The following is a 22407-nucleotide window of genomic DNA, read 5'->3' as shown; positions in this document are numbered from 1 at the left end:
GAAGATTGGCTGTCTGGCAGGAGGCAGAGAGTGGGGATAAGGGGGTCCTTCTCAGGAGGGACAGGTAGTATTGAGGAGGTGGGGAGGCTGCAGAAGGATTTGGACAGGTTAGGAGAATGGGCAAAGAAGTGGCAGATGGAATACAACGTGGGGGAAGTGTGAGGTCATGCACTTTGGTAGGAAGAATAGAGGCATAGACTATTTTCTAAATGGGGAGGGAATTCAGAAGTCTGGAGTGCAAAGGGACTTGGGAGTCCTAGTCCAGGATTCTCTTAATGTTAACTTGCAGGTTGAGTTGGTAGTTAGGAAGGCAAATTCAATGCTGGCATTTATTTTGAGGCTTCATAAAGCTCTGGTCAGACCACATTTAGAATATTGTGAGCAATTTTGGGCCCCATATCTCAGGAAGGATGTTCTGGCCCTGGAGAGAGTCTAGAGGAGGTTCACGAGAACGATCCCAGGAATGAAAGGCTTAACGTATGAGGAACGTTTGAGGACTCTGGGTCTATACTTGATGCAGTTTAGAAGGATGAGGGGGGAATCTGATTGAAACTTACAGAATACTGAATGGTCTGGATAGAGTGGACGTGGGGAAGATGTTTCCATTATTAGGAGAGACTAGGACCCAAGGGCACATCCTCAGAGTAAAGGGAAGACCTTTTAGAACAGAGATGAGGAGAAACTTCTTTAGCCACAGAAGGCTGTGGAGGCCAGGTCATTGAGTGTATTTAAGAGCGAGATAGATAGGCTCTTGATTGGTAAGGGGATCAAAGCTTACGGGGAGAAGGTGGGAGAATGGGGTTGAGAAAGTTATCAGTCATGATTGAATGGTGGAGCAGACTCAATGGGCTGAATGGCCTAATTTCTGCTCCAATGTCTTATGGTCTTATGATTTCTCTCCAATGCCTTCACCTCCTTCCTAAAGTGTGATGGCCAGAAACCTGGAGGCAGTACTCTAGCTGAGGCTGAACTGGTGTCTTACACAAGTTCAACATAACCTCCTTGCTCTTGTACTCTATGCCTCTATTAATGAAGCCTAAGAATGCAGTTCACTGCCGGTTGAACCCAACTTTCTCCCATCTATTTCTCTCTCTCCTCCTCCTTCCATTCCTTTTCTAACCCATGACTAGGATCTGACACCACAACCAGGGAGGTCTGGGGGACAGACAGGCCTCAAAAGGTGGTGACACAGGTTAATAAGGTCCAACGAAGGCAACCAAAGTGCTGACTGGGAATTCATTTTCTAAAGGGATAGATTTAAAAAGCAGAGTATTTATGTCAAACTTGTGTTGATCCTTGGTTGGGTCACACTTGGAGTATTGTGCACAGGTCTGGTCTCCATATTATGAAAAGGATATAGAGGCACTGGAGAAGGTGCAGAAACGATTTCCTGGAATGATGCCAAAATCGAGAGGCAGCCCCTTTCAGGAAAGGTTAACAGGCTGGGGCTCTGTTCTTTAGAAAAGAGCTGAGGGGTGAATGATAGAGGTCTTTAAAATTATAAGGGTGTTTGATGGAGTAGATGCGGAGAAGATATTTCCATTTGTGGGGGTGAGACCAGAACTGGAGACCAGTGAATAAGACAGTTACTGATAAATGGAATGCAGAATTCTGGAGAAACTTAGACGCTAGTGAGAACGTGGAACTCGATTCCACAGGGAGTACTTGAGACGAATAACATAGACACGTTTAAGGGGAAACTAGATAAACACACGATAAACAGACATGAGAAAACAACAGAAGGATATGTTGATAGGGTGAAATGAAGTAGGCTGAGGAGGAGGCTCATATGGAGAATAAACACCAGCATGGACCTGTTAGGCTGAAAGGCCTGTATCTGCCCTGTATATACTGTGTCACAGTGTGTAAAGTGTACTGTTTCTTGCTGCACTTATCCTATAGACATCTTCTTTCCATAACCCTTTACCTACTTTTGGTACCAGCTCCCATCAGTGTGTCACAGGACATCTCAGACCAGCTGAATGTTTATCTTTATTCTGAGGTCCACAGTTCAGAGACTAACAGGCTGGTGTTGACTGATAACAAGGCCCAGCAAGAAGTAAACAAAGATGGATTTTTTGTTTTTGTTATTTCTCAACCAGTCCCAAACAGAGACAGCAGAGACTCTGTGCCTGGGAGGCTGGTTTATTAAAGAGGCAGTGGACAGGTGACACCATCTTCGAGTTTTAAAGGGCTTTCGGTGTGAACGGTGTGGTCTGTAGCCATTAGAGAGGGAGGCCATTCAGCCCATCATGCCTGCACCGGCTCTTTGAAAGAGCTACACAATTAGCCCCACACCCCCCCTGCTCTTTCCCCAGAGCCCTGCAAATTTTTCCTTTTAAAGTCTTTATCCAGTTCCCCTTTTGAGCGCTATGACTGAATCCACCGCCCTTTCAGGCAGCACGTTCCAGTTCACAACTACTCATAAAACTGAGGCCCTCTTCTTTGCTCTGGCTTTTATTAATTACCCTAAATTTGTGACCCCCCCCCACTCCTTAATTACCAACAATCCTGCCAGTTTCTCCTAATTTACTGTAAACAAGTTAAGAAGTCTCTTCAAAAGGCATTCAGGATCCTTGACTTCATTAATAGAGGTGGACAGTATAACACCTTCTAAATCACTGCTTAGGGACCAGCTGGAGCATTATTTCCAGTTCTAGGCTCCACACTTTAGGAAGGATGTGATGGCCTTGGAGTGGGTGCAGAGCAGATTTACTAGAATGGTTCCAGGAATGGGGGAATTCAATTGATGTGGAGAGACTGGAAAAGCTGGGATTGTTCTATTTAGAGCCGAGAAGTTTAAGGAGGAGATTTAATAGAGCCACTTTTAAAAAAAATTCTTTCATGGGATGCAGGCGTTGCTGGGAAAGCCAATATTTATTGCCCACCCCCAATTGCCCTTGAGAAGGTGGTGGTGAGCTGTCTTCTTGAACCGCTGCAGTCCATGTGCTATAGGTACGCTCACAGTGCTGTTAGGAAGGGAGTTCCAGGATTTTGACCCAGAGATGGTCAAGGAACAGTGATGTATTTCCAAGTCAGGACAGTGAATCACTTGGAGGGGAACTTGCAGGTGATGGTGTTCCCATGTGTCTGCTGCCCTTGTTCTTCTAGATGGTAGAGATGGGTTTAGAAGGTGTTGTTGAAGGAGCCTTGGCAAGTTGCTGCACTGCATCTTGTAGATGGTACACACTGCTGCTACTGTGCATCGGTGGTAGAGGGAGTGAATGTTTGTGGATGTGGTGCCAATCAAGCGGAGCTGCTTTGTCTTGGATGGTGTCAAGCTTCTTGAGTGTTGGAGCTGCACTCATCCAGGCAAGTGGAGAGTATTCCATCACACTCCTGACTTGTGCCTCGTAGATGGTGGACAGGCTTTGGGGAGTTAGGAGGTGAGTTACTTGTCACAGGATTCCTAGCCTCTGACCTGCTTTTGTAGCCACAGTATTTATATGGCTAGTCCAGTTTAGGTTCTGATCAATGGTAACCCCCCAGGATGTTGACAGTGGGGGATTCAGTGATGGTAATGCCATTGAACATCAAGGGGTGATGGTTCAAAAGCATGAAGGGTTTTGACAGAGTAAACAAGGGGAAACATTTCCAGTGACAGGAAGGTCACTAACCAGAGGGACACAGGTTTAAGATAATTGACAAAAGAGCTGGGGACAATATAGGGAAACATTTTTTGCGCAGCAAGTTGTTGTGGGGGATCTGGAATGCACTGCCTGAAAGGGCAGAGGAAGCAGAATCAATAAAAACTTTCAAAATTGTACACATGCTTGAAGGGAAAACATTTACAGGGCTATGGGGAAAGAGTGGTGGGGGTGTGGGTGGTGGGGGAGTGGGATTAATTTGATAACTCTTTCAAAGAGCTGGCACAGGCACAATGGGCTGAATGGTCTCCTCCAGTGTTGTATCATTCTTTGATTCTATCAAAACACGGTATATTTAAACCAAATTGCGCTCATCATTATCCATTTGTATTAATGTCAGTTTTAAAATTGCTAGATATAGCAGTTTCATTTTTCCATTTATGCCGGGCAGGAGCAGCTGAGTTTAACCATTCACATCTGTTTAAGATACACCGATTTCAGGGTTTAAGTGTAAGTGTTTAATGCCTGATTAATGTTCAGTTTATCTTTTGTGTGACTAAGTCCTTCTCATTCTCTCTGAAAGTTGTGCAGGGAGAGTTTGTTCCCTGGACCCTAACTCTGGTAGTTTTCTTAAACTAACTTGCTTTCCTCCCTTTTAGATGCTCCACCTCTTTGACCAAGCACCTGATCTAACATCTCCATATGTGGCTGAGTGTCATTATTTGATAACCACTCCTGTGAAACACCTTAGAACCTTATGTCTTATTAAAGGTGCTGTATTAATGGCAGTTACAATGTCAAGTTGTTGTTGTTAGACAGTCTCAAGTGGCGGGGGAGGGGAGGGGGGGAAGGGGACTGCCTGTTCCCGATGTCCATCCCTTCCCCCCCAGCCCCCACTCCTGATGATGTTATGATTGGACCTTGTCGTATATCTTGCCGACTCTTCCTGCCTGGGATTGCACATGAGCGCAGGTTGGTTCAGCTATCAGAGAGAGGGGCAGGGCAGACAGGTAACTGTACCCTAGAAATAAGATCAGCGATTAAGGAGGTGTGGAGTGAAAAGTGATTTCAAACTGCTGGAGCGTTGACAGGGTTGACCTGCAGCAAGAAGAATCCATCAACCAGCACAATATAGATTCAAATATTTCACCAATAGTTTTCCCTCCCTTGTCAAATTGCACCTGTAGGTCTGTGAGTGAGTTGTGCACGAGAGTCAGAATCTGCAAATCTTGTTACATTTAAACCCGCAGCTCCTCTTTGTGTTTCACAGAATCATCCACTTGAAAACCATCGCTACCAGCATCTCATTCTGCAGTGATGTCGGTGACATCCTGTTGGGGGTCGACAGGGACCTATATCGCATGAACAGCACAGAGTACCTGACCCAGCAGTACCTGCTCCAGGTATGAGTGTGGGGCTGTGTCTGTGTGTGCCTATCTTTGTCCTCTATGTAGAGTCTGTGTGTGTATGTCGAGTCTGTGTGCGTGTGTCTTTGTCATGTATGTAGAGCCTGTGTGTGTCTTTGTCATGTGTATATGAATCTGTATGTGTATGCTTGTGCGTGTGTTTGTGTGTGTGTGTGTGTGCCTGTGCTTGTGCATGTATGTGTGGGTGTTTGTGTGAGCATACTCATATGTGTCAGTGTGTTTTTTTATAATATTCATTCACGGGATGTGGGCTTCGCTGGCTGGGCCAGCATTTATTGTCCATCCCTAATTGCCCTTGAGAAGGTGGTGGTGAGCTGCCTTCTTGAACCGCTGCAGTCCATGTGGTGTGGGTACACCCACAGTGCTGTTAGGAAGAGAGTTCCAGGATTTTGACCCAGTGACAGTGAAGGAACGGTGATATATTTCTAAGTCAGGATGGTGAGTGGCTTGGAGAGGAACTTCCAGGTGGTGGTGTTCCCCATGTGTCTGCTGCCCTTGTCCTTCTAGATTGTAGTGGTCGTGGGTTTGGAAGGTGCTGTCTAAGGAGCCTTGCTGAATTCCTGCAGTGCATCTTGTAGATGGTACATACTGCTGCTGCTGTGCGTCAGTGGTGGAGGGAGTGGATGTTTAAGGGGGTGGATGGGGTGCCAATCGAGGGGCTGCTTTGTCCTGGATGGTGTCTAGCTCCTTGAGTGTTGAGGGAGCTGTACTCATCCAGGCAAGTGGGGAGTATTCTATCACACTCCTAACCTGTGCGTTGTAGATGGTGGACAGGCTTTGGGGAGTCAGGAGGTGAGTTATTTATTGCAGGATTCCTTGCTTCTGACCTGCTTTTGTAGCCACAGTGTTTTTATGGTGAGTCCAGTTCAGTTTCTGGTCAAAGGAACCCCCAGGATGTTGATAGTAGGGGGATTCAGTGATGGTAAAGACATTGAATGTCAAGGGGCAATGGTTAGATTCTCCCTCTTATTGGAGATGGTCATTGCCTGGCACTTGTGTGGCGTGAATGTTACTTGCCATTTGTCAGCCCAAGCCTGGATATTGTCCAGGTCTTGCTGCATTTGGACATGGACTGCCTCAGTATCTGAGGAGTCACGAATGGTGCTGAACATTGTACAATCATCAGCGAACATCCCCACTTCTGACCTTATGATGGAAGGAAGGTCATTGATGAAGCAGCTGAAGATGGTTGGGCCGAGGACACTACCCTGAGGAACTCCTGCAGTGATGTCCTAGAACTGAGATGATTGACCTCCAACAACCATCTTCCTTTGTGCTAGGTATGACTCCAACCAGCGGAGAGTTATCCCCCTGATTCCCAGTGATTCCAGTTTTGCTGGGGCTCCTTGATGCCACACTCTGTCAAATGCTGCCTTGATGTCAAGGGAGGTTGCTTTCACCTCACCTCGGGAGTTCAGCTCTTTTGTCCATGTTTGAACCAAGGCTGTAATGAGGTCAGGAGCTGAGTGGCCCTGGCGGAACCCAAACTGGGCGTCAGTGAGCAGGTTATTGCTAAGCAAGTGCCACTTGATAGCACTGCTGATGACCCCTTCCATCACTTTACTGAAGATGGAGAGTAGACTGATGGGGTGGTAATTGGCCGGGTTGGATTTGTCCTGCTTCTTGTGTACAGGACATACCTGGGGAATTTTGCACATAGCCAGGTAGATGCCAGTGTTGTAGCTGTACTGGAACAGCTTGGCTAGGGGTGCAGCAAGTTCTGGAGCACAAGTCTTCAGTACTATTGCCGGAATGTTGTCAGAGCCCATAGCCTTTGCAGTATCCAGTGACTTCAGCTGTTTCTTGATATCATGTGGAGTGAATTAAATTGCCTGAGGACTGACATCTGTGGTGCTGGGGTCCTGCAGAGGAGGCCTGAGATGGATCAGCCACTCGGCACTTCTGGTTGATGATTGTAGCAAATGCTTATCTATTGCACTGATGTGCTGGGCTTCCCCATCATTGAGGTTGGGGATATTTGTGGAGCCTCCAATGAGTTGTTTAATTGTCCACCACCATTCACGACTGGATGTGGCAGAACTGCAATATCATAGAATCTTTACGTTGCAGAAGGAGGCCATTCAGCCCATTGAGTCTGCACTGGCTCACTGAAAGAGCATTCTACCTAATGCCACTCCCATGCCTTATCCCTGTAACCAGGATTCCAATCCAGTTCAAACTTTTCAATACCTCGATGAACCTGTCTCCATCACCCTTTCAGGAAGTTCATCCCAGACTCCAACCACCCCCTGGGTTCCAACCACCCTCTGGGTGAACATTTTTCCCCTCACATCACATTTACTCCTTTTGCCAATTATTTTGAATCTGTGCCCTCTAGTTCTTGATGCTCTCTTGAGTGGCAACAGTTTCTCACTGTTTACCCTGTCCAGGATCTTGAATACCTCCATCAAGTTTCCTCTCAGCCGCCTTCTCTCCAAGGAAAGCAATCCCAACCTCTCCAATCTATCCTCATGGCTATAGTTCTTCATCCCCAGGATCATTCTTGTGAATCTCCTCTGTACTCTCTCTCCAATGCCTCCACATCCTTCCTCAAGTATGGTGCCCAGAACTGGATGCAGTACTCCAGGTGTGGTCTAACTAGTGTCTTATACATGTTCAACATGACCTTCTTACTCTTGTCCTCAATGCCCCTATTAATAAAGCCTAAGACACTATATGTTTTATTAACTGCTCTCTCAACCTGCCCTGCCATCTTCAATGACCTATGTACCGAGGTCCCTCTGTTCCTGCACCTCCTTTAGAGTCTCTCTCTTTATTTTACACTGTCTCACCATATCTTTCCTGCCAAAATGAATCACCTCACACCTCTCTGCATTGAACTTCATCTGCCATTTCTCTGCCCAATCCACCACCATGTCTATGTCCTTTTGAAGTTCAAGACTATCCCCATTACTATTGACAATGCTTCCAATCTTTGTATCATCCACCAATTTTGAAATCATGCCCTGCGCACCACAGTCTAGGTCATTAATACGTAGCAGGAAGAGCAAGGGTCCCAACACTGACCCCTGGGGAACTCCACTACAAACCTTCCTTCAATCTGAAAAACAACCATTTTATCACTACTCTGTTTCCTGTCACTCGGCCAATTTCTTATCCAAGTACCTACTTTCCCTTTTATTCCATGAGCTAGAATTTTGCTCACAAGTCTGTTGTGTGGCACTGTATCAAATGCCTTTTGAAAATCCATATACACCCCATTAACAACATTGCCCTTATCAACCTTCTCTGTTATTTTCTTAAAAAATTCCAGCAAGTTAATTAAACATGATTTTCCCTTGATGAATCCAGGCTGGCTTTCCTTCATTATCCTTCAACTGTCTAAGTGATTATTGATTTTATCCCGGACTGTAGTTTCCGGGAGCTTCCCTATCACTGAGGTCAAACTGACTGGCCTGTAGTTGCCAGCTTTATCCTTGCAGTCCTTTTTGAACAAGGTGTTCAAGGTGTCCAAATGGAGGAACACTGATTCATCAGCTGAGGGAGGGTGGTATGTGGTAATCAGCTGGAGGTTTCCTTGCCCATGTTTGGCCTGGTGCCATGAGACTTCATGGGGTCCAGAGTTGATGTTAAGGACTCCCAGGGTAACTCCCTCCCACCTGTATACCACTGTGCCACCACCTCTGCTGGGTCTGTCCTGCCGGTGGGACAGGACATACCCAGGGATGATGATGGTAGTGTCTGGGACATTATCTGTAAGGTATGATTCCTTGAGGATGACTATGTCAGACTTGACTAGTCTGTGGGACAGCTCTCCCAGTTTTGGCACAAGCCCCAGATGTTAGTAAGGGGGACTTTGCAGAGTTGACAGGGCTGAGTTTGCTGTTGTTATTTCTGGCACCTAGGTCGATGCTGGGTGGTCCTTATTGGCTTATTTTTAGCAGTTTGATACAACTGAGTGGCTTGCTAGGTCATTCAGGAGTCAAGCACATTGCTGTGGGTCTGGGCGTGGAGTCATATGTAGACCAGACCAGGTGAGGACAGCAGATTTTCCTTCCCTGAAGGGCATCAGTGAACCAGATGGGTTTTTACAATCGAAAATGGTTTCATGGTCATCATTAGACTTTTTAATTCCAGATTTATATTAAATTCAAATTCCACCATCTGCCATTTGGGATTTGAACCCGGGTCCCAAGAGCATTATCCTGGGTCTCTGGATTACTCATCTTGTGACAGTGCCACTGCCTTCCCTGTGTCTGTGTGTGTGTATACATGTGTGCATATGTGCGTGCACGTGTGTCTGTGTGTGTGTCTGTATGTGCATCTGTAAGTGCCTCCGTCTGTTTGTCTGTGAGTGTGTTTATGTATGTGTGTAAATGGGAACTTTTTAAAGTAAATATTATGGTCATTGAAATAAGCAATGCTGAGGCTGGGCCTCAGAGACTTTCCACTTAAGCATGAAATACTGCCAGGACAGGTACAGCACGGGGTTAGATACAGAGTAAAGCTCCCTCTACACTGCCCCCATCAAACACTCCCAGGACAGGTACAGCATGGGGTTAGATACAGAGTAAATCTCCCTCTACACCGTCCCCATCAAACACTCCCAGGACAGGTACAGCACGGGGTTAGATACAGAGTAAATCTCCCTCTACACCGTCCCCATCAAACACTCCCAGGGCAGGTACAGCACGGGGTTAGATACAGAGTAAAGCTCCCTCTACACTGCCCCCATCAAACACTCCCAGGGCAGGTACAGCATGGGGTTAGATACAGAGTAAATCTCCCTCTACACTGTCTCTATCAAACACTCCCAGGACAGGTACAGCACGGGGTTAGATACAGAGTAAAGCTCCCTCTACACCGTCCCCATCAAACACTCCCAGGACAGGTACAGCACGGGGTTAGATACAGAGTAAATCTCCCTCTACACTGTCCCCATCAAACACTCCCAGGACAGGTACAGCATGCAGTTAGATACAGAGTAAAGCGCCCTCTGCACTATCCCCATCAAACACTCCCAGGACAGGTACAGCACGGGGTTAGATACAGAGTAAAGCTTCCTCTACAGTGTCCCCACCAAACACTCCCAGGACAGGTACAGCACGGGGTTAGATACAGAGTAAATCTCCCTCTACACTGTCCCCATCAAACACTCCCAGGACAGGTACAGCACGGGGTTAGATACAGAGTAAAGCTCCCTCTACACTTTCCACATCAAACACTCCCAGGACAGGTACAGCACGGGGTTAGATACAGAGTAAATCTCCCTCTACACTGTCCCCATCAAACACTCCCAGGACAGGTACAGCACGGGGTTAGATACAGAGTAAAGCTCCCTCTACACTGTCCCCATCAAACACTCCCAGGACAGGTACAGCACGGGGTTAGATACAGAGTAAATCTCCCTCTACACTGTCCCCATCAAACACTCCCAGGACAGGTACAGCACGGGGTTAGATACAGAGTAAAGCACCCTCTACACTGTCCCTATCAAACACTCCCAGGACAGGTACAGCACGGGGTTAGATACAGAGTAAAGCTACACTGTCCCCATCAAACACTCCCAGGACAGGTACACTACAGAATGTTTTGTCCACTGGAGTCCTATTGCTAATGATTCTTTACTCTCTGGTTAGATAGCATGTCGGGATGTTAGTGATCCAGTGTCTGATGCTCCCGTTCCCATTTCCAGTGCTGCTCTTGAGTCCCTGTCAGCTGAAGATTCTCAGCGTTTGAGAAGACCCCATTCATTCAGCAGGTAGGAAGGGGAACGTCATAGACAGGGGTGGGAGCAATAGCAGGTACTGACTGAATACAGCTGGGTATCTCATGTCGTGTCTGTGTTACTGGCTGATTAATCCAGAGCCTAGGGAGTAATAATCCAGAGAAAGTGAATTGGAGCCTTTCCACGCCTTCCAGTTTGTTGTATCTGCACACATCCAGGCACACATCCATCCCACTCCTGACTTGTGCCGTGTAGATGGTGGACAGGCTTTGGGGAGTCAGGAGGTGAGTTACTCTGCACAGGATTCTCAGCCTCTGACCTGCTCTCGTAGCCACAGTATTTGTATGGCTAGTGCAGTTCAGTTTCTGATCAATAGCAACCCCCAGGATGTTGATAGTAGGGAGATTCAGTGATGGTAATGCCATTGAATGTCAAGCGGGGATGGTTGGATTCTCTCTTGTTGAAGGTGGTCATTATCTGGCAGTTGTGTGGCATGAATGTTACTTGCCACTTGTCAGCCCAAGCCTGGATATTGTCCAGGTCTTGCTGCATTTGACATGGACTGCTTCAGTATCTGAGGAGTCACGAATGGTGCTGAACATTGTTCAACTATCAGCGAACATCCCCACTCCTGACCTTATGATGGAAGGAAGGTCATTGATGAAGCAGCTGAAGATGGTTGGGCCGAGGATACTACCCTGAGGAACTCCTGCAGTGATGTCCTGGAGCTGAGGTGACTGATCTCCAACAACTACAACCATCTTCCTTTGTGTTAGGTATGACTCCAGCGAGAGTTTTCCCCCAATTCCCATTGACTCCACTTTTGCTAGTGCTCCTTCTCAGGCAAATGCAGCCTTGATTGGAAATTGTTAATTGAGTTTAACTTGGGGAAAGGTATGTAGGAGAGCTGGAGAGCAGGATGTGAATAGAGAGACAAGCGAGGGCAGTAGCTCTGGTGATGATATTTCACCAAGAACAGTGGAAGGCAGAGCCCTGTTTGAGTGGAAAAATGAAAGAGGGCGGTGTGGATGGAAGGAGGTTAATGAAGATGATTCACCACTTCAGGATATTTCAAAGGACTTCATACAGCGACCACAGTACAATTGAGATGTACTCATTGTTGTAATGTGGGATATGTGGCTGCTGATTTGCACTAGCAACCTGCCACAAACAGCAATAAGCAGATGTGATATTGATTGAGGAATAAATATTGACTAGGGCATCAGGAAGAATTCCCCCTGCTCTTCTCCTAAATAGTTGCCCTGGGATCTTTTGCAGCCAACTGACAGGCTTTAATATTTCATCCAAATGATGGCATCTTAGGTGCTGCAGCACTCCCTCAGTACTGACCCTCCAACAGTGCAGCACTCCCTCAGCACTGACCCTCTGACAGTGCAGCACTCCCTCAGTACTGACCCTTCGACAGTGCAGCAGTCCCTCAGTACTGACCCTCTGACAGTGCTGTACTCCCTCAGTACTGACCCTCCGACAGTGCAGCAGTCCCTCAGCACTGACCCTCCGACAGTGCAGCACTCCCTCAGTACTGACCCTCTGACAGTGCAGCAGTCCCTCAGCACTGACCCTCCGACAGTGCAGCACTCCCTCAGTACTGACCCCCTGACAGTGCAGCACTCCCTCAGTACTGACCCCCTGACAGTGCAGCACTCCATTAGTGCCGAGCCATGACTGTCCTGAAGAAATGTTTTACACAAAGTGAACCTTAAGCAAGTAATTGGTGTCTTAATGGGAACCGGGGAATAGTCGATACGAACTTTGGGCAGGATTTTCGGGTTGTCGGGCGGGTGTGTCTGCCGCCTCTGATTGGCCAATCGACAGCCAGCCAGTGTGAAAGGGGTGAAGCAGTTCAGCGGTGCCAGGGTGGGGGATGGGATGGTGGGGTGGGGTGGGGTGGAGGAGCGCCAGTGCAGAAGTCTGCGTGGGTGCAGGGGGAGCGGGTACTGAAAGGTCCCTGAAGGCAAGGAGCTGCCCTCAGGGAGCTGAAGAATTTTAACATCAAAAAATAAAGATTTGGAAAATCGGACAAAATGTCCCCCACGTGGGACTCGCTCACATGAACTGAAACATCAGAAAATTTACGCCAAGGCAGGATGAGGTTTCCTCAAAAAATGCAAAGGCCACCTGGCCGATTCGACACCCGCCAACCCTTAATGTTGGCTGTGGCAGCGTTAAATAGCGGTCAGTTCAGGCTGTGCTGGCCTTAACAGGCCTCTGTGTGGTTGGCGGGTTGTGTTGCTGACTGAAAGGTCACGCGCTGCTTCACATTCAGGAGTGTTAGGCGCGTGACCACAAATCCTGCCCGGGATCCTATCGCCCTTCAGTCAACGGCCAAGAGACTTCACCTTATTTTTGTGATTCCTGTGTGAGGTTTCATCTGTATTTCTGTGTCCCGACCTTAGCCCAGAACATCCTGTGGTTGCGGCAGACGAGCCCGATGAAGAATCCATGAGAAAGCAGGAAGAGCTGAAGGAGGTAAAGGCAGGGAATCTCTGTCATGCCACACACGTGTGGCAAGCGGCTGGGAATATCGAGTTCCGTTTTACGACCTACCCTTCCGGACTGTCACCTGGAAAGGGAAGTCTGCCTTTGAGCCCACCTCAGATTATTGAGGCACTGTAGGAGATAACTCTCCGACCGCTTCCTCTTAAAGGGGTAAACTCTAAAGGGGGAGCACGAGCAGAGGGACGTGGGTGTATATGTGCATAAATCATAGAAGGTGGCAGGACAGGTTGAGGGAGCGGTTAATAAAGCTATAGTGTCGTGGGCTTTTTTAATAGGGACATGGAGTACAAGAGCAAGGGGGCTATGTTGAACTTATATAAGACACTAGTTCGGCCTCACTGGAGTATTTGTTTTTATTCATTCATGGGACGTGGATGCTGCTGGCTAGGCCAGCATTTACTTCCCATCCCTAACCGCCCCTTGTTCAGAGGGCATTTAAGAGCCAACCACATTGCTGTGGGTCTGGAGTCACATGTAGGCCAGACCAGGTAAGGACAGCAGATTTCCTTCCCTAAATGACAGTTCTGGGCCCCGTATTTTAGGAAGCATTGGAGAGAGAGTGCAGAAACGATTCAGAAGAACGGTTCCAGGGATGAGGAACTTCAGTTATGAAGATGGAGTGGAGAAGTTAGGACTGTTCTCCTTGGGGAAGAGAAGGCTGAGAGGAGATTTGTTACAAATATATGAACAAATGAACTAGGAGCAGGAGAAGGCCACTTGGCCCATCAAGCCTGCTCCGCCATAAAATAAGATCATGGCTGATCTGATTGCAGCCTCCTGCCCCCGATAACCTTTCACCCCCCCTTAATCTTTCTAGCTCTGCCTTAAAAATATTCAAATACTCTGCTTCCACTGCCTTTTGAGGAAGAGAGTTCCAAAGACTCTCAACCCTCTGAGAGAAAAAAATTCTCATCATCTCTGTCTTAAATGGGTGACCCCTTATTTTTAAACAGTGACCCCTAGTTCTAGATTCTCCCACAAGAGGAAACATCCTCCCCACACCCACCCTGTCCAGACCTCTCAGGATCTTAAAAGTTTTAATTGAGCCGCCTCTCACTCATCTAAACTCCAGTGGATACAAGCCTAACCTGTCCAACCTTTCCTCATAAGACAACCCACCCATTTCCTGGCGTTAGTCTGGTAAACCTTCTCTGAGCTGCTTCCAATACATTTACATCCTTTCTTAAGTAAGGAGACCAGTACTGTACAGAGTACTCCAGATGTGGTCTCACCAGTGCCCTGTATAACTGAAGCTTAACCTCCCTACTTTTATATTCAATTCCTCTCACAATAAACAATAACAGTCTATTATCTTTCCTAATTACTTGCTGTACCTGCATACTAACCTTTTGCAAGTCATGCACTAGGACACCCAGATTCCTCTGAATCTCAGAGCTCTGCAATCTCTCACCTTTTAGGTAATAAGCTTCTTTATTCTTCCTGCCAAAATGGACAATTTCACATTTGCCCACATTTTACTCCATTTGCCAGATCTTTGCACACTCACTTAACCTATTTATATCCCTTTGTAGATTTATGAGCACATTGCCAGGAATGGAGAATTTTAGCGATGAGGAAAGGTTGGATAGGCTCGGGTTGTTTTCTCTGGAACAGAGGAGGCTGGGAGAAGATTTAATCGAGGTGTATATAATTATGAGGGACCCAGACAGAGTGAATAGCTTTCCTAATTACCTGCTGTACATGCAGTCTAACCTTTTTGTGATTCATGCACTTGGACACCCAGATCTCTCTGAATCTCAGAACTCTGCATTCTCTCACCATTTAGATAATATGCTTCTTTTTTAATCTTCCTGCCAAAATGGCAGAGGTATTCAGAAGCATGAGGGGCCTGGACAGAGTAGATAGAGAGAAACTGTTCCCACTTGTGAAAGAATCGAGAGGGAGAGGGCACAGATTTGAAGTAATTGTCAAAAGAAGCAACGTGATGTGGGGAAAAACGTTTTCATGCAGCGAGTGGTTAGGGTTTGGAATTCACTGCCCAAGAGTGTGGTGGAGGCAGGTTCAATCAAAGCATTCAAAAGGGAATTAGACTGTTATCTGAAAAGGAAGAATGTGCAGGGTTATGGGGAGAAGGCAGGAGGATGGCACTAAGGGGAATTGCTCATTCAGAGAGCCGGTGCAGACACGATGGGCTGAATGGCCTCCTTCTGCACTGTAACAATTCTGTGGATGGAACTTTACACTGGTGTGGTTTTATGGTCCCGCTGAAGTCAATGGACTTTTGAACATCTCGCCACAACGAGGCCATAAAATTCCACCCTGTGATTCTCATGCCCAAGTGGTACAGTATGTCTGCTCTCTCCTGGGTCCCTTAGGATATCACGTGGAACACCATCCTGATACTGGCAACAATGAAGAAGACCTTTCTAAACCATTGGTTAGGCCTCATCTGGAGAATTGTGGACCATTCTGGGCTCTGCTCTTCAGGGAAGAGGTGAAAGCTTTGGAAAGAGTACAGCGGAGGTGATAAGGGTGTTCCCAGGGATGAAGGACTTCAGTTATGGGGGAGATGTTGGAGAAGTTCCGAATGTTCCCTTGGAACAGATGTGTTTGAGAGGAGATATAACAGAGGATTTCAAGATGATGTATGCTTTTGAAAGAGTAACTAGTGATAAATTATTATCTCTGGCGAGTGGATCAATAACTGGAGATCATTGCTTGGAAATTATTGACAAAAGATCTAGGGGGACATGAGGTAAAATGTTGGGACCTGAGATGCTAGTGGGAGCTGATTCTCTAAATAATTTTGTAGGGCAGTTGGACAGGTCATCGAGGATGAGGAACTGAGGGTTACAGACAAAATGTGAGGACGTGGGATCCAGTATGACTGGTGTTTCAAGGAGCCAGCACAGGCTCGGTGTGGGCCTGAATGGCCTCCAACTGTGCTGTTAATTTCTGTCATTCTATAATATAGCATAGTGGATTGTAATTAGGAGATCAGGTCACATTCTATGTGAAAGGCCAGACTTAGAGGTGAAGTGTATAGTGATTCTGTTACTGGACTAATAATCCAGAAATCAAGAGCTGAAATTACATTTTTAAAATTTTTATCTTTTATTCATTCATGGGATGTGGGTGTCGCTGGCTGGGCCAGCATTTATTGCCCATCCCTAATTGCCGTTGTTCAGAGGGCATTTTTAAGAGTCAACCACATTGCTGTGGGTCTGGAGTCACATGTAGGCCAGACTGGGTAAGGATGGCAGATTTCCTTCCCCAAAGGGCTTTTGTGAACCAGATGGGTTTTTACAACAATCGACAATGGTTTCATGGTCATCATTAGACTTTTAATTCCAGATTTTTATTGAATTCAAATTCCACCATCTGCTGCTCTGGGCAGTTTTATAAAAAGCTGACCATCCTTACCTGGTCTGGCCTACATGTGATTCCAGTCCCACAGCAACGGTGGTCGACTCTTCACTGTCCTCTGAAATGGTCCAACAGGTTGCATCAAACCCATTGACCAGTGGGTCAAGGTGATGGCTCACCTACCAGTTCCTCAGGGCAGTTAGACTGGAAATCTTCTCCTGGTACTGTTTAAAATATGGTAGGGATGTGGGCCAAGGCCAGCATTTATTGCCCATCCCTAGTTGCCCCTTGAGAAGGTGGTGGTGAGCTGCCTTCTTGAACCGCTGCAGTCCTGTGTGGTGTAGGTACACCCACAGTGCTGTTAGGGAGGGAGTTCCAGGATTTTGACCCAGTGACAGTGAAGGAATGGCTGATATATTTCCAAGTCAGGATGGTGAGTGGCTTGGAGGGGAACTTGTAAGTGGTGGTGCACTTGCTGTCCTTTTTACTGATGTCCGTGCTGTCTGATATCCTCTGCCTCTCTCCCCTACCCTAGGCATATGCTTTGCTGGCTGCGAGAGATGAAGAAATTATTCTGATCCAGCGTGGAGAGCTCAAGAGCAAGCGGAAGCCTCCACGTACAAAGAAAATACGCCAGGAAGGTTTCCGGAGATACATGCAGCTCTTCTATGCTGAGACTCCTAGGATAGAGGTCAGCATCAGGTCACATCTCCCCCCACAAATGCTGGTTGGGGGGGTGTTGGTGGTGGTCGATGCGGAATCGCAGTTCAACAGAAATGAGGAGCCCCCAGGGGCACAGTTTATCAATAAGAAAAGGATCTGTCTCAAGAGTTGATAATGCACTGAGTCTGTCTCTGTTAGTCTGTGTTTGTGTGTTTGTGCCTCTGTCTCTGCCTCTGCCTGAATCTGTTTATGTACCTGTGTGTAGGTGTGTGTGTGTGTGTGTGTGTGTGTGTGTGTCTGTCTGTCTCTGTGTGTGGCTCTGTGGGTATCCCTGTGTCTCTGTCTCTATTTGTGTCTCTTGTCTGTGTGTGTGTGTCTGTCTCTGAATCTGTCCTTGTTTCTCTGTCTCTGTCTGTATCTGTCCGTGTGTTTCTCTGTCTCTGTCTGTATCTGTCTGTGTGTTTCTCTGTCTCTGTCTGTGTCCCTTAATCTCTGTTTAACTCTCGCTCTGTTGTTCAGTCACTGTCTTTTTCTCTCTGTCTCCACCTTACTCTGTCTCCTCTCTGCAACACTCTTTTTCCCCCTTATCTGTCTCAGGTGCTGTGGATACAGGGTTCAAGTTAAGTGTTCAAAATTGAAATGGATAATTTGGTTATGTAAGGAAATGGAGGGACATGGGGCAAATGGATCAAAAGATTATAAAAATTAGGAGCAACAGTAGGCCATTCAGCCCTTCGAGCCTCCCCTGCCATTTGATAAGACCGTGGCTGATCCATTTGTTTTCCTTAACTCCACCTTCCTGCCTGTCACCCTCCCACGCCCCATAACACCTGTGGGGGAGTTGGTGGAGTAGTGGTATTGTTGCTGGATAGTAATCCAGAGGCCCAGGCTAATGCTCTGGGGATGTGGGTTCGAATCCCACCACAGCAGCTGGTGGAATTTGAATTCAGTTAATGAATCTGGAATATTTTTTAAAAAAAAATCTAATCTCAGTAATAGTGACCATTTTATTATCATCAATTGTTGTAAAAATCCATCCAGGGAAGGAAATCTGCCATCCTTTCCTGGCCTGCCTGTGACTCCAGACCCACCAGAGGTGTGGTTGACTCTTAACTGCCCTCTGAAATGACCTTAGTAGGGTCAGTTCAAGGGCAATTAGGGATGGGCAGTAAATGCTGACCTTGCCAGCGATGTCTACATCCAATGAACGAATAAAATAAACCTCTGTCAATCAAAAATCTGTCCAACTCAACCTCGAATATATTCCACTGCTCTCTGGAGAAGAGAATTCCAAAGATTAATGACCCTTTGAGAGAAGAAATTCCTCCTCATCTCTCTCTTAAATGGGAGACACCTTATTTCTAAACTGTGTCCCCTGGTTCTAGTCTCTCCCGCGAGAGGAAACATCCTCTCAGCATTGACCCTGTCAAGTCCTGTCAGCATCTTATACATTTCAATAAGAACACCTCTCATTCTTCTAAACTCCAATGAGTACAGTTCCAACCTGCTCAACCTCTCCTCATAAGACAATCCGTTCATCCCAGGAATCAGCTGAGTGAACCTTCTCTGAACTGCCTCCAATGCAAGTATATCTCTCCTTAAGTAAGGAGACCAAAACTATACACAGTACTCCAAGTGCATCTTAGCAAACCCCTTTATAGTTGCAGCAAGACTTACCTACTTGTACTCTATTCCCCTTGCAAAAAAGGCCAACAGCCTATTTGCCTTCCTAATTACTAACTTTTCGTGATTCATGTAAAGAGCACCCAGATCCCTCTGTACTGCAATATTCTGCAGTCTCCCTACATTTAAATAATATTCTGCTTCTTTAATCTTCCTGCCCAAGAGGACAACCTCACATTTTCCCACAGTATACTCCATCCACCAAATTTCTGTCCATTTGCTCAACCAATCCCTTTGCAGATTCTTTGTATCCTCATCACAGACCAAGTTACACAACTTGCCAGAACTCTGGTCCCAGTGCTGTTGAGATGAAGGCAGTCCCAGCAGCAAAGCTCCCTCTTTCTCCAGGAGAGATACCAGTGCCTCATGAGCTCACTTCTCCCACACCAATCTCTGTGCCATGCATTCATCTCTCTAATCTTATTTACCCTATGTCAGTTGGCTCGTGGCTCAGGTAACAATCCACAGATAATTTCCTTTGAGCTTCTGTTTTTTTAATTTAGCCCCTAGCTGCTCATACTCCCTCAGCAGAACCTCTTTTCCAGTCCTATCTATGTCGTTGATACCCACGTGGACCATGGCAATTGGATCCTCCCCCTCCCATTGCAAATTCCTCTCTAGCCACGAGGAAATATCCCAAATCCTGGCATCGGGGCGGCAACACAGCCTTTGGGACCCATGCCCTTAGCTGCAGAGAACAGTGTCAATACCCCTATATCTACTGTCCCCTACTACATCTACATTCCTCTCTACTCCCCTCACTTGAATAGCTCCCTATGGCTTGGTACTGTGGTCAGTTTGCTCATCCATCCCGGAGTCCTTTCTCTCATCCACATGGACTTCAAGAACCTCAAACCTGTTGGGCAATTGCAAGGGCTAAGGCTCCTCCACTTCTGCCTTCTGGACGCCCATGCCTGCCCCACTTGCAGTCACACCCTCTTGTCCCTGACCACAGGCCAGATCTCTGAAGTACCTAGCCTAGGTGGTGTGATTGCCTCCTGGAACAAAGTGTCCAGGTAACTTTCCCCCTCCCTGATGCATTTCAGTGTCTGAAGCTTGGACCCCAGCTCAGCAACTCGGAGACACTTACTGCAGATGCGGTTGCTGTTGGCCACACTGGTGTCCAGGGGAACCCACATACAACAGCTGCAATACATCACCTGCCCCGGCATTTTTATTGCATTTAATTTAAGTAATTAGGTTTCATGTTATAAACATCACTTAGCTGTTATCTGTAATTATACCAACCAGTTAATCTATAAAATTAATGCAATACTCCGGTGCTCCAGTACTGATTTAAACTACTGCCTGTGTTCGGAGGGATAAAATCTTAAAAACTCACCGAACAATCACTCACCTGCTCTCCTAATTAAAGCCTTGAACACTCACCAGCTTCTAGAGGCTGAGAAAAAGATATAAAAAGCAACACCTCCTTCTTCCTCTGCACTGGATTTCCCAAGTTTGCAATCATACCTCAATGCACTCCATGCTGCCAGTCTGTATGAGAGGAAATCCTGCCTCTTTTTGTAGAGAGCTGATGGCACACACCCAAGGTGCAACTGCTAAATCAGCTTCCTACAACATGACAGATAACTACCACTGCCAGGCAATTTCTGTTAACCAGGCTCCTTAACCAGCTAGCAGTTTTAAAGTTCTAAGTCAGAGTCTGACTGTTAATCTAAATTATAGTTTGAGAAAATCTTACCAGAGAGATTCCTGCCTACACCAGATTTCCAAGTTAACACTCATACCTCGTCGCACTGAGGTCTTGTCAAACTCTGTGCACCCATACTCTGTGCAATAACAAAAGCTTCCTACTTTTATAGAGAGCTGATGACACGCACCCAAGTTGCACCTGCTAAGTCAGTTGTGGTACAGAGCAGCCACCATCTGATTGAATGTAGTGGGACAGTCACAAGGGGCTGAATGGCCTTCCCCTATCCCTATGACGCACCTTATATGAATTTCCATCTCTTAGAACCATAGAAAAGTTACAGTGCAGAAATGGGCCATTCAGCTCATCATGTCTGCATTGGCCAAAAAGGGAAAAAAGAAACTAGCCGCTCATTTTAATCCCACTTCCCAGCACCTGGTCTGTAGCCTCATAGGTTACAGCGCTTCAGATGCAGATCCAGGTACCTTCTAAATGAGTTGAGCGTTTCAGCCTCAACCACCAACTAGGCAGTGAATTCCAGATGCCCACCACCCTCTGGGTGAAAAAGCTTTTCCTCATGTCCCCTCTCATCCTTCTCCCAATCACCTTAAATCTATGCCCCCCATAACTGACCCCTCAGCTCGGGGAAACAGGTCTTTCCTGTATAACCTATCTAGGCCCCTCATACTTTTGTACACCTCAATTAGGTCACCCTTTAACCTCTGTTCTAAGGAGAACAACCCTGGCCTATCCAATCTCTCTCCATAGCTGCAATTTTCAAACTCTGATAACATTCTTGTAAATCCCCTCTGGACTCTCTCCAGAGCAATTATGTCCTTCCTGTAATGTGGTGACCAGAACTGTACACACAATTCCAGCTGCAGCCTAGCTAGCTTTTTATACAATTCCATCATTACATCCCTGCTTTTGTATTCAATACCTCATCCAATAAAGGAAGTTAATCCATATTCTTTCTTTACCACCTTATCTATCTGTCCTGCTACCTTCAAGGACCTGTGGACATGCACTCTAAGGTCTCTCACTTCCTTGACCCCTCTCAATATCCTTATGTTTATTGACTATTCCCTAGCTTTGTTTGCCCTCCCCAAATGCATTACCTAGAACTTTTCTGGATTGAATTCCATTTGCCACTTCTCCGCCCATTCACCAAACCATTGAGATCTTTCTGCAGTCGACAGCTATCCTCTTCACTATCAACTAACGGCCAATTCTTATGTCAGCTGCAAATTTCCCAATCATGCCTCCCACATTTATGTCTAAATCATTAATATATACAACAAACAGCAAAGGCCCCAACACTGAGCCCTGTGGAACACCACTGGAAACCGTTTTCCATTCGCAAAAACACCCATCGACCATTACCCTTTGTTTCCTGTCGCTGAGCCAATTTTGGATCCAATTTGCCACCTTCCCCTGTATCCCATGGGATCCCACTTTCCTGACCAGTCTGCCAAATGCCTTTGTGAAATCCAAGTAGGCAACTGCTCCACGGTTGATATGAATTGTAGAAATACTGATCCCTTTGCTTGAGATCTCTTGAAAAATTCTACTTGCCCCCTGAGGAGGACGAGATTGTGTTGGAACGTCTTGTTATAGAGACTGTGGCCCGATATTCACAGGGAGGCTGTTGAGGAGCCCAGGGAAAAGACTCGGGGTATGTTGAACTTAACAGAGATGGTCCCTGACAATTGGAAAGGGTCAAAAGCTGTAGATTGGGGCTTTGGGGGTTAAGGGGAAAGTTCTGTGGTTACAGTTAGTTGTGGGGGGGGGGGAAGTGGTTTGGAAGAGAGACAGTTGTGGGGAGGGCAACCTGAAAGTTTTCTAGAGGAGTCAGGG

At 46.7% G+C, this 22407-nt stretch overlaps 1 protein-coding gene across 1 annotated transcript in view; it reads left to right on the top strand.

Moving 5' to 3' along the window:
- The window catches only part of wdr97 (WD repeat domain 97), a 308844-nt gene that overhangs the window by 40374 nt on the left and 246063 nt on the right, over positions 1-22407 (top strand). The window contains exons 9-12 of the mRNA XM_041184562.1: positions 4858-4990; positions 10615-10736; positions 13121-13193; positions 17086-17241. Of these exons, the coding sequence (XP_041040496.1) occupies positions 4858-4990; positions 10615-10736; positions 13121-13193; positions 17086-17241 (484 nt within the window). The remainder of the gene's footprint in view (positions 1-4857; positions 4991-10614; positions 10737-13120; positions 13194-17085; positions 17242-22407) is intronic.

Source organism: Carcharodon carcharias, chromosome 3 (assembly GCF_017639515.1).
Source record: "Carcharodon carcharias isolate sCarCar2 chromosome 3, sCarCar2.pri, whole genome shotgun sequence".
NCBI lineage: Eukaryota > Metazoa > Chordata > Chondrichthyes > Lamniformes > Lamnidae > Carcharodon > Carcharodon carcharias.
Note: the sequence above shows the minus strand (reverse complement) of the source record. Positions and strands in the feature narration are given on the sequence as shown.